Source organism: Orcinus orca, chromosome 13, assembly GCF_937001465.1.
Source record: "Orcinus orca chromosome 13, mOrcOrc1.1, whole genome shotgun sequence".
NCBI classification, from domain to species: domain Eukaryota; kingdom Metazoa; phylum Chordata; class Mammalia; order Artiodactyla; family Delphinidae; genus Orcinus; species Orcinus orca.
In genome coordinates, this window is record NC_064571.1 from 11584784 (window position 1) to 11598772 (window position 13989).

The 13989-nt window shown below is 37.7% G+C and overlaps 1 protein-coding gene across 3 annotated transcripts in view; it reads left to right on the forward strand.

The window, feature by feature from the left end:
- The window catches only part of ZC3H6 (zinc finger CCCH-type containing 6), a 57150-nt gene that overhangs the window by 30677 nt on the left and 12484 nt on the right, over nt 1–13989 (forward strand). For all 3 annotated transcript variants that reach the window (XM_004276757.4, XM_033400006.2, XM_049695697.1), the window contains exons 4-6: nt 5931–6207; nt 8678–8811; nt 13757–13873. In XM_004276757.4, coding sequence (XP_004276805.1) covers nt 5931–6207; nt 8678–8811; nt 13757–13873 — 528 coding nt within the window. The remainder of the gene's footprint in view (nt 1–5930; nt 6208–8677; nt 8812–13756; nt 13874–13989) is intronic.

Consider the following 13989-nt stretch of genomic DNA (forward strand, 5'->3'; position numbering starts at 1 on the left):
TTAAGACTTAAAGCTTTTGTGAAAAGCATCTAATCTCTAGAGAAAAATTCATACTCGCCCATTAACAGAGAGTAATCCTTGCTCATTAGGCATTGAAATATATTTTTGAAGAATTAATGTAATCACATTTTTTATAAAAGGAAATGTAAGTACCACTCAACTAATAAATCTTCAACTTAATCAAAGCAATTATTTTTTGTTTTATTTTCATAGTGGCTTTTTTTAAATGTAAGAAACAGTCTTTTGGCTATAATTGTAGATCCCCTTCTGAATTTCTGAAGTGCTAGACTGAGAACAGTTTATAAACTTTAAAAATGTTGCTAAAAAAATTTGGAAATCTAATATAATGTCTTCAAAATTTAAAACTGATGAGCTAATTGATTTTCTTGATTGCTTTAGTTATATACTTTTTCTCTATTTTATAATTGCTGAAAAGGACTTAATATTTCTCTGAATTTTACTTTTTTTTGAATTTTATTTTATTATTTTTTTTAATATTCATTTATTTTTAATGACTTATTAGAACAAATACCTATAGATATCATTATATATATGATATATAAATTAATTATACAATATATCATGTATTAATTATTAAAACATACTCTGGTAAATATTATATATTCAATATGAAACAGGAGGAAAGGGGGCAGGGCACAACCTTTAAAAGAATTACATAGCCCGAGGACACAACATAAACTGATTAGAACAAAATAGGTCCAAGATGGCGGACGAGTCTACTTCCACTAGACCTTGAGCCTCAGTATACACTCATTGTAACACATCAGCAAGCTAAGCGACACACCCACAGGTACCACGACAGTTCCAAGGATGACCATAAAGGTCAAAAAGTGGGCGGTGGCTCAATTCCTAGAAATCCCCACCCCTTCCCCAAAATAGCTGGAATACTCCTCCCACTCATCAGCGTATGAAATTACTCACCCCTATAAAACTAACAACCCCATACCCTGGTGCTGCCCTCGCCTTCTTTTTTTTTTTTTTTTTTTTTTTATAGGTATACCTGGATTTAATTCTCACTTCTACCGCTTGGTAGCTGGATAGCCTTAGGCAAGTTTCATACCTCCCTGAAATTCACTTAATTCAGTCTGTAAAATGGCATAATAACTTATTATAGCATCCTTTTAGGAATTTTAAATCAGTTCTTGAAATAAAAGTACACAATATATAGACAAGTATGGATTCCTCAATAGATGTTTGACCTTTCATTTCTCCAGTATCCCACCTGCATCAAATAAAGAAAAATACTTTTTAAAATTTACGAATATTTCATTGTTGTAAAGTTAAAGCCATAAAAATAATCAAATGGCCTACTATCATACCGTTAGAAGAAAAAAAAAAAAGGTGTTCATGAGAGTTCCATATTAGAATACAAGTTTTCCTTAGGCACCTGTTTATGTATGCTATTCTGCTCTTTACAATAAATAATTAAATTTAAAAGACTTAATTCCTCACTTTTAAGACCTTATTAGTTTACAAATTACATATTGACCTATGCTAAATTTTATACCGACCCATGCTAATGAATTCAGTACAGAAAACAAAAAACACTGCACTCAAGCAAACTACATATATATATATATATAACTTATATGAGAATTGCTACTCCAGCTTTCTTTTGGTTTCCATTTGCATGAAATACCTTTTTCCATCCCCTTACTTTCAGTCTGTATGTGTCTCTAGGTCTGAAGTGGGTCTCTTGTAGACAGCAAATATATGGGTCTTGTTTTTGTATCCATTCAGCCAATCTGTGTCTTTTGGTGGGAGCATTTAGTCCATTTACATTTAAGGTAATTATCGATATGTGTGTTCCCATTCCCATTTTCTTAATTGTTTGGGGTTTGTTATTGTAGGTCTTTTCCTTCTTTTGTGTTTCTTGCCTAGAGAAGTTCCTTTAGCAGTTGTTGTAGAGCTGGTTTGGTGGTGCTGAACTCTCTCAGCTTTTGCTTGTCTGTAAAGGTTTTAATTTCTCCATCAAATCTGAATGAGATCCTTGCTGGGTAGAGTAATCTTGGTTGCAGGTTTTTCTCCTTCAACACTTTCAATATGTCCTGCCACTCCCTTCTGGCTTGCAGAGTTTCTGCTGAAAGATCAGCTGTTAACCTTATGGGGATTCCCTTGTGTGTTATTTGTTGTTTTTCCCTTGCTGCTTTTAATATGTTTTCTTTGTATTTAATTTTTGACAGTTTGATTAATATGTGTCTTGGCGTATTTCTCCTTGGATTTATCCTGTATGGGACTCTCTGTGCTTCCTGGACTTGATTAACTATTTCCTTTCCCATATTAGGGAAGTTTTCAACTATAATCTCTTCAAATATTTTCTCAGTCCCTTTCTTTTTCTCTTCTTCTTCTGGAACCCCTATAATTCGAATGTTGGTGCGTTTAATGTTGTCCCAGAGGTCTCTGAGACTGTCCTCAGTTCTTTTCATTCTTTTTTCTTTATTCTGCTCTGCAGTAGTTATTTCCACTATTTTATCTTCCAGGTCACTTATCCGTTCTTCTGCCTCAGTTATTCTGCTATTGATCCCATCTAGAGTACTTTTAATTTCATTTATTGTGTTGTTCATCGTTGCTTGTTTCATCTTTAGTTCTTCTAGGTCCTTGTTAACTGATTCTTGCATTTTGTCCAATCTATTGTCCATTCTATCTCCAAGATTTCGGATCAACCTTACTATCATTATTCTGAATTCTTTTTCCGGTAGACTGCCTATTTCCTCTTCATTTGTTAGGTCTGGTGGGTTTTTATCTTGCTCCTTCATCTGCTGTGTGTTTTTCTGTCTTTTCATTTTGCTTATCTTACTGTGTTTGTGGTCTCCTTTTTTGCAGGCTGAAGGTTCGTAGTTCCTGTTGTTTTTTGTGTCTGTCCCCAGTGGCTAAGGTTGGTTCAGTGGGTTGTGTCGGCTTCCTGGTGGAGGGTACTAGTGCCTGTGTTCTGGTGGATGAGGCTGGATCTTGTCTTTCTGGTGGGCAGGTCCACGTCTGGTGGTGTGTTTTGGGGTGTCTGTAGACTTATTATGATTTTGGGCAGCCTCTCTGCTAATGGGTGGGGTTGTGTTCCTGTCTTGCTAGTTGTTTGGCATAGGATGTCCAGCACTGTAGCTTGCTGGTCGTTGAGTGAAGCTGGGTGCTGGCGTTGAGATGGAGATCTCTCGGAGATTTTTGCTGTTTGATATTATGTGCAGCTGGGAGGCCTCTTGTGGACCAGTGTCCTGAAGTTGGCTCTCCCACCTCAGAGGCACAGCACTGACTCCTGGCTGCAGCACCAAGAGCCTTTCATCCACAGGGCTCCTTAATTTGGGATGATTCGTTGACTATTCAGGTATTCCACAGATGCAGGGTATATCAAGTTGATTGTGGAGCTTTAATCCGCTGCTTCTGAGGCTGCTGGGAGAGATTTCCCTTTCTCTTCTTTGTTCTCACAGCTCCCAGGGGCTCAGCTTTGGATTTGGCCCCGCCTGTGCGTGTAGGTCGCCGGAGGGCGTCTGTTCTTTGCTCAGACAGGACGGGGTTAAAGGAGCCGCTGATTCGGAGGCTCTGGCTCACTCAGGCCCGGGGGTAGGGAGGGTCACGGAGTGTGGGGCGGGCCTGCAGCGGCAGAGGCCGGCGTGACGTTGCAGCCTGAGGCGCGCTGTGCGATCTCCCGGGCGAGTTGTCCCTGGATCCCGGGACCCTGGCAGTGGCGGGCTGCACAGGCTCCCCGGAAGGGCGTGTGGCTAGTGACCTGTGTTCGCACACAGGCCTCCTGGTGGCGGCAGCAGCGGCCTTAGCGTCTCATGTCTGTCTCTGGGCTCCGCACTTTTAGCTGCGGCTCGCGCCCGTCCCTGGAGCTCTCTCAAGCAGCGTTCTTAATCCCCTCTCCTCGTGCACCAGGAAACAAAGAGGGACGTAAAAGTCTCTTGCCTCTTCGGCAGGTCCAGACTTTTCCCCGGACTCTCTCCCGGCTAGCCGCGGTGCACTAACGCCCTGCAGGCTATGTTCACGCCGCCAACCTCAGTCCTCTCCCGGCGCTCCGACAAAAGCCGGAGCCTCAGCTCCCAGTCCCGCCCGCCCCGGCGGGCGAGCAGAAAAACCTCTCGGCTGGTGAGTTCCGGTCGGCCCGATCCTCTGCGCTGGAATCCGTCCGCTTTGCCCTCCGCACCCCCGTTGCTGTGCTCTCCTCCGCGGCTCCCAAGCTCCCCCACTCCGCCTCCCGAAGTCTCCACCCGCGAAGGGGCTTCCTAGTGTGTGGACACTTTTCCTCCTTCACAGCTCTCCCCCGCTGGTGCAGGACCCGTCCCTATCCTTTTGTCTCTGTTCAGTTTTTTCTTTTGCCCTAACCAGGTACGTGGGGGGTTCCTTGCCTTTTGGGAGGTCCGAGGTCTTCTGCCAGCGTTCAGTAGGTGCTCCGTAGGAGTTGTTCCACGCGTAGATGTATTTCTGGTGTATCTGTGGGGAGGAAGGCGATCTCCGCGTCTTACTCTTCCGCCATCTTCCCGGAACTCTTATTGTTATTTTTTATAGAGCAGGTTCTCATTAGTTATCTGTTTTATACATATTAGTGTATATATGTCAATCCCAATCTCCCAGTTCATACCACCACCACCACCACCCGCCCCCCCACCCCCGCATTCCCCCCATGGTGTCCATACGTTTGTTCTCTACATCTGTGTCTCTATTTCTGCCCTGCAAACCAGTTCATCTGTACCATTTTTCTGGGTTCCACATATATGAGTTAATATACGATATTTGTTTTTCTCTTTCTGACTTACTTCACTCTGTATGTTCTCTGCATTTTATTAAAAATACAGTCTCGTGTTGGTATTCTGCCAGGGCAGTATTTTTATATCACATTTAAAATGTACTAAACTGAAAATGAGTCATGGTCTGACTTTTTCTAGATCCTCAAGCTGTAATTATGTGCAATTTTTTTTGCGGTACGCGGGCCTCTCATTGTTGTGGCCTCTCCCATTGCAGAGCACAGGCTCCGGACGCATAGGCTCAGTGGCCATGGCTCATGGGCCCAGCCGCTCTGCGGCATGTGGGATCCTCCCGGACCGGGGCACAAACCCATGTCCCCTGCATCGGCAGGCGGACTCTCAACCACTGCGCCACCAGGGAAGCCCTATGTGCAATTTTTTTCTTGCTTTCTTATTAAAAAATTGACAATAGATATGATAGAAGTAATAAAAATATTTCAGTAAATAGAGATATACTTGAATACTATCATTAAATGAACTTCTAGGACTACAATGTATTTTTTGTTTTTACATGCTTTAGTAAAAAGCAATAAAATTAATAATGTATAAGTGCAATAAATAGTTTCTAATGAGCAATTTATTCATTAGATGTTTTTTACTATTAGGGAAATCTCTGTTTTTTCTATTAGACCTCAAATATAAGTATTTTCTTTTTACAAATTTGACTTTACATATAGTTTTTTAATTAAATATAATATGCTTAAACGTGTCATGTGGGAATTTTTGAATCTTAGGAGACTCTATATATTTTCTACCCTTGCTCCAAGCTATTTCACTATTTTTTTTTTCTGTTTTCAAAAAGACCTCTTCAGTTTTTTGGAGACGGAATTTTTGTATGACAGTATGGATTTTAAAGTACTCTTATGTGTATAAATATCGAGGCATGGAGCATGAGAAACATAAGACATGGGCATGGAAAACAAAAAGTGAACAAGACACACTCTCCAGCAATGTTCTATGAACATTATAATGTTTAATAACATCAGAGTAGCATTTAGCTTTTTGAACTTAGTTTTAAATAGTGCCATAGATAAGTTCTAACCAAGAGGCAGAACTAATAACTGTCTTTTCCCCTTCTTTCTCCCAGCTTTCTGGGGGGGAAAAGATGTCCTGTGTTACTATCAATTCCTATATATAACTGAAAAATCTTGATAATGGTTGTGCGTTTTCACTTAGCATGGACATATATCAGGAAGCTACATGGCATCAAAGAAGAGTCAACATAACAGAAAATTTAAAAGTAAAGAATATGATGAGTACAGTACCTACAGTGATGATAACTTTGGTAACTACAGTGATGACAACTTTGGTAACTACAGTCAGGAAACAGAGGAAGATTTTGCCAGTCGGCTGAAACAATACAGGCAAGCTAAAGAAACCTCAAATACTGCTTTAGGATCATCCTTTTCTAAAGAACCAGGGAAAAAACAAAGATTGAAAGGGATTCAGCAAGGTAAGTTTGAAATTGTCTGTTTTTTAATATGAGAACCTTATTAAAACAGGTAAATATGAAGTAAAATCTTAAATTTCTTTGCCCTTTCTCATGATCAGCTTATTCCTGTGCTTCCTGAATTCGTTTTTTTTTTTATTTGTAGACCTTGAGGACAAAAATCTACAAATATTTCAATCTGCATGATATTTTAAAATTTGAATCTAAAAGATTTCTTAATATTTTTAAAGTGTATAAAAATGTAAAACAACTTTCCTGTTATGTTTTTCCCCTCCCTTCTATATGGTATCAGTATACTGAAAGAAATAACCTACCTTTTTCAGCTGTCTCTGTTACTCTGGGTTACTTTATGTTTTAGACCTGTTAAGGACAGAATCCTGGGAAGCTATTCTTTTATTAGGCTTTAAAATGTAGTGATCATCTTCACTATGTAAATGTACTCAGGACTATAGACATCCTTCAGGATCAGAAATAAGAACATAATCTAAAGAAATTTCTGGAGTGATAACCTATTCATCTGCTATATTGAGGTACATCGTCCCTGGAGAGACCAGTACAAGATTGCCATAGAAATTATGGGTAACATCAGGGTCAAATCAGCCTTAAGAACTGTCCAGTCAATATGTCTGCTTCAAGAAAACTGGAGCGAGATGAGGCTGAGGTGAAGTAGTGAGCACCAAGCCCTATGTAACTATCATTTAATTATCATTGAAAAAAGGAATCAGTTACGAGTAAATTTGGTTATTTTTATGGCTTTATTTTTTCTTGATTTCCAAGCAAAATTCCTTTGAAAAATGTGGATCTAGGCTTTGTTGAACTAAAGAGACAGGAATTTGTCTATGCATATGCTATTGTAATTAGTAAGTTTGTTCCTGGAGTCCAGACATAGTGGTGTCAGGGATCATTCCACGTGGGGAATAAGGGGAATGTAGAGGCCTTGTTCATCCCTTCCCACCTGGGGTTCTTCCTTTCAAACTCTTTCTGTTTGTTCTGTTAAAGAATTGAGTATTGCATTTTATTTTGACTTTCATTTTTCCCCCAGAATTATGAAAATAATATATGGTCAAATGTAGAAAACTTTTTCTATGTGTAGAAAAGATAACCCAGCAAAGATCAAAGATAAAACAAAAGCAGTTTGAATCCCTACTCCCAGAGACAATTACTATTAATATTTTTGGTATACTTTGTTTTTTTTTTTTTTGGCTGTGCCACAGCTTGTGGGATCTTAGTTCCCCAACCAGGGATCAAACCCAGGCCCCCTGCAGTAGAATCACGGAGTCCTAACCACTGGACTGCCAGGGAATTCCCCGGTATACATTCGTCTAGAATTTTTTGACAACTATTTTTTAACAAAAAACTATATACACTGTTATAACTTGTTTTTCTCCCTTAACTGTGAATTGTACCTCAGTCATTCTGATGTTAATGAGTAGATTTTAATGTCTACATTCTATTCAATTAAATAGATATGCCATAATTTGTCTACTAAACTGTTAGGTTTGTTTGTTAGTAATTATTTGGGATTTAAGTTGCACCCATTTTTAAAAATTCTGTGATTAACCCTGCATATTTATACACATCTTGGCAAACATTTTTTTTTTTGAGAGTAAATGCTGAAATATAGAATTGAGTCAAAAGACATAGCTATATTTGAAGATTTTTGATCCATATACAAAGTTGATATCCAAAAAGGTGATGTAGCCATTTATAACACCCCTGCCAGTGTGTGCAAATGCCAATTTCTCCAAATCCCTACCAACATTATTCTATGAGGTGAAAATAGTTATGTTATCTTTAAATTTTTAATTTCTTTGATTTCTTTAATGAAGTGAAACATTTTTCTATATATCTATTGGCTATTTTGTAGGTTTAATATCATTAGAAAACTTATTAGTTCAGTATGACTTTGATATAATGAGAAATCACTTTGTATTGTAACTTACTACCCTAATATATAATTTTAGTCATTTGAGTATCTCTTTAGAGACTTTTAAATATCAAGTTTTTCAAAAGTAAAAGACAAGTATAAATTTTGCTTGGAGATATATGTGATGTCTGTTCAACATTATCAGTAGAAACTCAATTTGCCACAAATTAATCACGAATACCTACAATGTCTTCCTTAGAGATGAATGTAATATTTAATTCTCTTAAAAACAGAAAACATTGTTAATTGCTTATTCTAAGGAAAATTGAGAAGAATAAAACTAGATTTGACCTCTCCAGCCATGTATATGTCCTTGTTTCTTGCCTTCCTTATGTTGTTAACATCCCTTAAGAAACAAAACAATAAGGAGCAGTACCCACGAAGTAAAATGTAAAGACTGAATTAATTGTTTTCACTGAATCTAAAGGGAAAAAAAGAATACACTGTACATTATAGACTATTTAAAATAAGCTATTCCCTGTAAACTAGTAGATTGTCTAGTGTGCTGTTTTTTTAACTATCTGAAGTACATTTTAACTTTTTTAGGTATTGAACAGAGGGTTAAAAGTTTTAATGTTGCTCGTGGACGCGGCTTGCCGAAGAAAGTCAAACGCAAAGACCGTGGAGGAAGGGCCAATAAAGGGCCTAATGTGTTTTCAGGAACGGATGACTTTCAAGAGGTACTGAGAATTTATATATAATGAGGAGAGGAGCTTTTCCGTTTTGTAACTTATTTGGCTGCAAAAGAAAGCATTGTGATTTTTTTTTAATTTATTTATTTAATTTATTTACTTTTGGCTGCACTGGGTCTTCGGTGCCACGCGTGGGCTTTCTCTAGTTGCGGTGAGCGGGCTTCTCACTGAGGTGGCTTCTCTTGTTGAGGAGCACGGGCTCTAGGTGCGCGGGCTCAGTAGTTGTGGCACGTGGGCTCAGTAGTTGTGGCGCACGGGCTTAGTTGCTCCGTGGCATGTGGGATCTTCCCGGACCAGGGCTTGAACCCATGTCCCCTGCACTGGCAGGTAGATTCTTAACCACTCTGCCACCAGGGAAGCCCAGCATTGTGATTTTAATGCTACTTTCCTAGTAAATGAAAATTTTCCAGTTCAGATCGAATGAGTATAGATGAACTCCAGAAAAGAAGTATTGTTTTAATTAGTTTTGATAGTAGCACACAGATGCACGTTTTGGTGCCTTCGAAATAAAATCGGTAAGTTGGAAAGCACCTCAAAATAAAATTGATATGTCTGAAAGCAAAAATGTTTGTTCTGTTAGTTCTCTGTTGTACTTTCCTTTCCTAGGAGTCACGGTCCCTAGATGCAAATGGCAATAAAATGCTAATAGCTCAATACGTAGCAGGACCAAGAAGGGAGATAGCAGTAAATTCACTTACTTATTACAGTTGAAATCATTAAAAGAGAAAAAAGGAGGTATAAATGGTTGGAAAGATGAATTTATGAATTATGTGTATAGTAGATATTGAATAAATACATGTTGAATTGAACTGAACTCTGAACAGTACATTTCAACCTTGTAGCGACTTTCTGGATTAGAGTGGTCCAATTCCTGTATTCTGCCACTGTTCCAGTAAGATTTGATTGAATTGTACAGAGCAAGGGTGGGTTATCAGTAGCTGCAACCTTGATTGATAGAAAAGGGATAGTAGGGGCTTCCCTGGTGGTGCAGTAGCTAAGAATCTGCCTGCCAATGCAGGGGCACGGGTTTGAGCCCTGGTCCGGGAAGATCCCACATGCTGCGGAGCAGCTAAGCCTGTACGCCACAACTACTGAGTCCACGTGCCACAACTACTGAAGCCCACGCGCCTAGAGCCTGTGCTCCGCAACAAGAGAAGCCACTGTGATGAGAAGCCCGCGCACCACAACGAAGAGTAGCCCACACTCACCACAACTAGAGAAAGCCTGTGCACAGCAGCAAAGACCCAATGCGGGCAAAATTTTTTTAAAAATTAAAAAAAAAAGAAAAGGGATAGTAACATATTATAATTGGAAAATGCTCAGTTTTCTCATTTCTGGGTTTAAAGATAATGGGCAAAGATTTCTTAATATGTACTCATTAAGGTACTACTTAGGGAGTTGTTAACAGAAAAAAGAAGTTTGGGCCCAAATGAATTTGTGAAACCCAGCACATGCTACGCTACTCTTGGGGATTCTCAGTCAACATTAATGTATTAAACACTCTGAGCAGGTTAGGCATAAAGAAGTCTGTTTTACTTTGTTCAACCCATCATTTTCAAAATTTACTTGACCATGAACTCTTTTTCCTACACACCTACTAACATTTACTCTTAACTCACCGCTCCATGGAAACAAACTTAGAATTTCTGGGTGACTATAACCTGCCTGTCCATCTTTCTAGACACTTGTAGATGTCTAGGATGTGCTGCTTTCACTAGACGAAATTAGTGTGAATGTTTTCTAAGTAAGTCTTCTTCTATATTCAGTACTTATACCCTATATGTGAAAAAATATTAGCTTCCAAGGAAGTGTGGCGTTGATCATGTTACTGCCTATCTCTGAGCTTCAGTTTGCTCGATCTGTAAAATTAGAGTACAGTATTAATTCTAATGGCCTCTTCAAGCACTAACATTTTAGATGTTTGCAGATCTGGGCTGCAACTAAAAGATTTCTTTATCATGTAGTAGAAAATCAGAATAAATTCTTTCTTTTACATTTATCAGATTTAGAATATGTTTCCTTTCTTTATCAAGATTAAAATATGTTATTAACACTATGTCAGTTTATTGGCTCTCATGAGAGATTTCTTCTTACGGTTCCAGAAACAAGCAGGAGCGTGTCAGAGTCCAAGGAAGCAGCTCATGTTCAGGAGTGCTTTGGTGGAGGCCCATCCAGGGTAGAGTGAACATACTTGGAGTGGCCAACATAGACCCATTTTTACCCTTGCCTTTTCAAGGAGTATAATATCCTCCAAAGGCCAGATAAATTTAGGAATACCTGCATGTCCACACTAATTTTCTTGAAAACTCAAGTATAGTCACAGAACATGCAAACTTTTGATGGATTTTAAAGCCTTATTCAGTCTTTTGGCCATAAAACTCCTAAAATTTTTTAGTCTTTATAGTAGCTATTAAATTTTTTTATAAATACATATTCTTTTCCCAGTAGATCCTTTAATTTCCTCCTCCTTTTAGTATATTTAAAAAATCTTTTATGCTCTTGTTCCCTATACCAATATAATACATCCTCTAGAGTAAATAAATTTTAAAATCACCAAGTGGGTAGTTTGGTTTTTCCCTCCCTTTCTCTGTCTTTTCCTTCTCTCTCTTTCTTTCTTTCTTTCTTTTTTTTTTTCTGGCCGCACCGCACAGCTTGCGGGATCCTAGTTCCCTGACCAGGGATCAAACCCATGCCCCCCTGCGGTAGAAGCGCAGAGTCCTAACCCTGGACCACCAGGGAATTCCTTCTCCCTCTTTCTTGAATTGTGTTTTCTTTGAAACAGTGTGATACAGTGCAAAGAGTTCTATCTTGATTCTCCTAACATGAAACGTAAACTTTGGCAAGTCACTAACTTCACTAATCTTCAGTTTTCATATTTGTCCAGTAAGGGTGATGAACTAGATTACTTCTGTCATTCTTCCAGCTCTTATAGTTCATAAAAGATCTTAAGGATAGAGGACAACACAACATTGTGAATCAGCTATACTCCTATATAAAATAAAAATTAAATTAAAAATTTTTAAAATGTATAGAGGACATTTGTGGTTCTTCTGTACGCTCAAGCTTAAAAGACCTTCTAGGCACTTTATTTTATCCTGAAATTTTGTTCAAGTTGCTTTAGATTTTCTAGAATACCTTGATTATAGTCAGTTTTCCCATAGTTATGGGTACTGCAGTACTTGCTACTTGTTTAAACAGAACTAAACTGGAAAAAAACAGCCCCCAGCGATCCTCCGTTAAGACAACGAGGTGTATCATTAGAAAGTAACATAGAAAGAGTAAGTTATTAATGAAACATAGGTACAACTTGGTACATTTTTCAGCGTTTTTTTGGGGGGGAGGGTGATTACCTAATATTTTTACTTTTTAATTTCAGAGTTATATTCCTCAAGTTGGCTCATTGACTTTGCACAATGCACTCTCTTTGGCTGCCTATTTTATTACAGCCACAATTCCTTGTACAGAAGGCATATGTGAACTGGTCATTTATATCTACCTGTTCTAAGTGAGCCTAGAAATAGAAAATGTTTGTAAGTAAAATTTACGTAGATTTAAGACATTTTAAATGATCCTATCAGAGTAGAGTATAAGCAGTTTCTTTGCGTTTTCCTTGGGCAATTTGGGTATATATATGTATTTTTTTAAAAGAACCTCAAAGATTCTCTATTTTCCTGGTATTCTTGGACTTTTTTTCAGAATCCTTCTAGTAAAATGTATATTTCATCAGTTGGGAGCCCTGAGGGTCAGATTTAAGTTTAGCCATCTATTTCCTTAAGTGTTTGCTGAGAGGCAGTTTCCTGTTTTCAGTAGATTGTGCTTTGTTCTCCATCTTCTAACAAATTGAGGGAAAAGGGAAAACTGATATCACATCAGAAGAGCAAATATCAATAGTTATTAAGCTCCTCGATGTTCAAGGCACTGTGCATGCTAAGAGCCTGAAAAACAGTGATATTTTATAGCACTCATGAGTGGAAGTCCTTAGCTTGGCTAAGCTTCATACTCTCTTGCTACTCCACCCTCTTATACTTGTAGCAAAAGTTGAATAGGAGACTGAGGAGAAGAACTAAGAAAAACAGGTAGGGCTGTGAGATTTTCTACCACATACTAATTTTTCTTAATTTTCTTAATTTAAAAGTTAAAGATAATGCATCCTCCATTTTTTTCCTATAGAAAGTACAAAATAACCACACACGCAAGCAATCTATAATTTTTTAGAGATATACCTAGAGACATACACTGTTAAAGGTAGGGGTATATTCTTTTAGTCTTTTTCTTTGTCTTTATTATTATAAACTGGGGTCACATTTTCACTTGGTAAGGTATTGTGAACATTTTCTTATGTCCCCAAATTGTCTTTCCATCCCATGATTTTTTAATGACAGTATAATATTCTACCACCTAAGTGTATCATAATGTGTTTGACTTGTCTCCTAGTTTTGGATGGGTACAGTATTTCTAGATTTTGTTTTGTTTGTTTGTTTTACTTGTAAATAATTCTGCAGTAGTTATTTTTGTGAATAACTCTTTGTGTGCCTTCCTGATAATTCCTTCAGAATAATCCTGAAAAGTACAAATTTTGTGTCAAACAGTATGGATATTGTACGTCTTCCATCAACAGTACATGAGAGTAAATATTTTATTGTACCTTTGCCAAAGTATTATTGTTAATTTTCAAGATTTTCATAATTTTATTTTGAAAAATGTAGTTGTATGTCCTCATTAAATTAGAAATAGCGTTTTGCAACTACTAGTATAGCAATAAGCACTTTTCTAGAAGCATATCTCTCTCCAAGTAAATGAATAGCATCAGAATGTCCAGTCTTCACTACTTTTAATAATCAATGTATACTGCTTTCTAGATTCATTTGACTATACATTTTAATACCTTTTTACTACTTCATATGTTTTATTTAAATAATTTTTTTTCTTGCAGTATAGTAAACCAGGGAAAAAATGGAAGGTTATGACTCAGGAATTTATTAATCAGCACACAGTGGAACATAAAGGAAAACAAATCTGTAAATACTTTCTGGAAGGGAGATGTATTAAGGTAAATTTATAGGGGTATCATAAATCATTTTAACTTCTGAAATAATCTTTAAAATGTAAAGTCATTTTAGGGGGTGGTTAGTTTTTTCATTTCTCATATAGTTGTAATAAAACTGG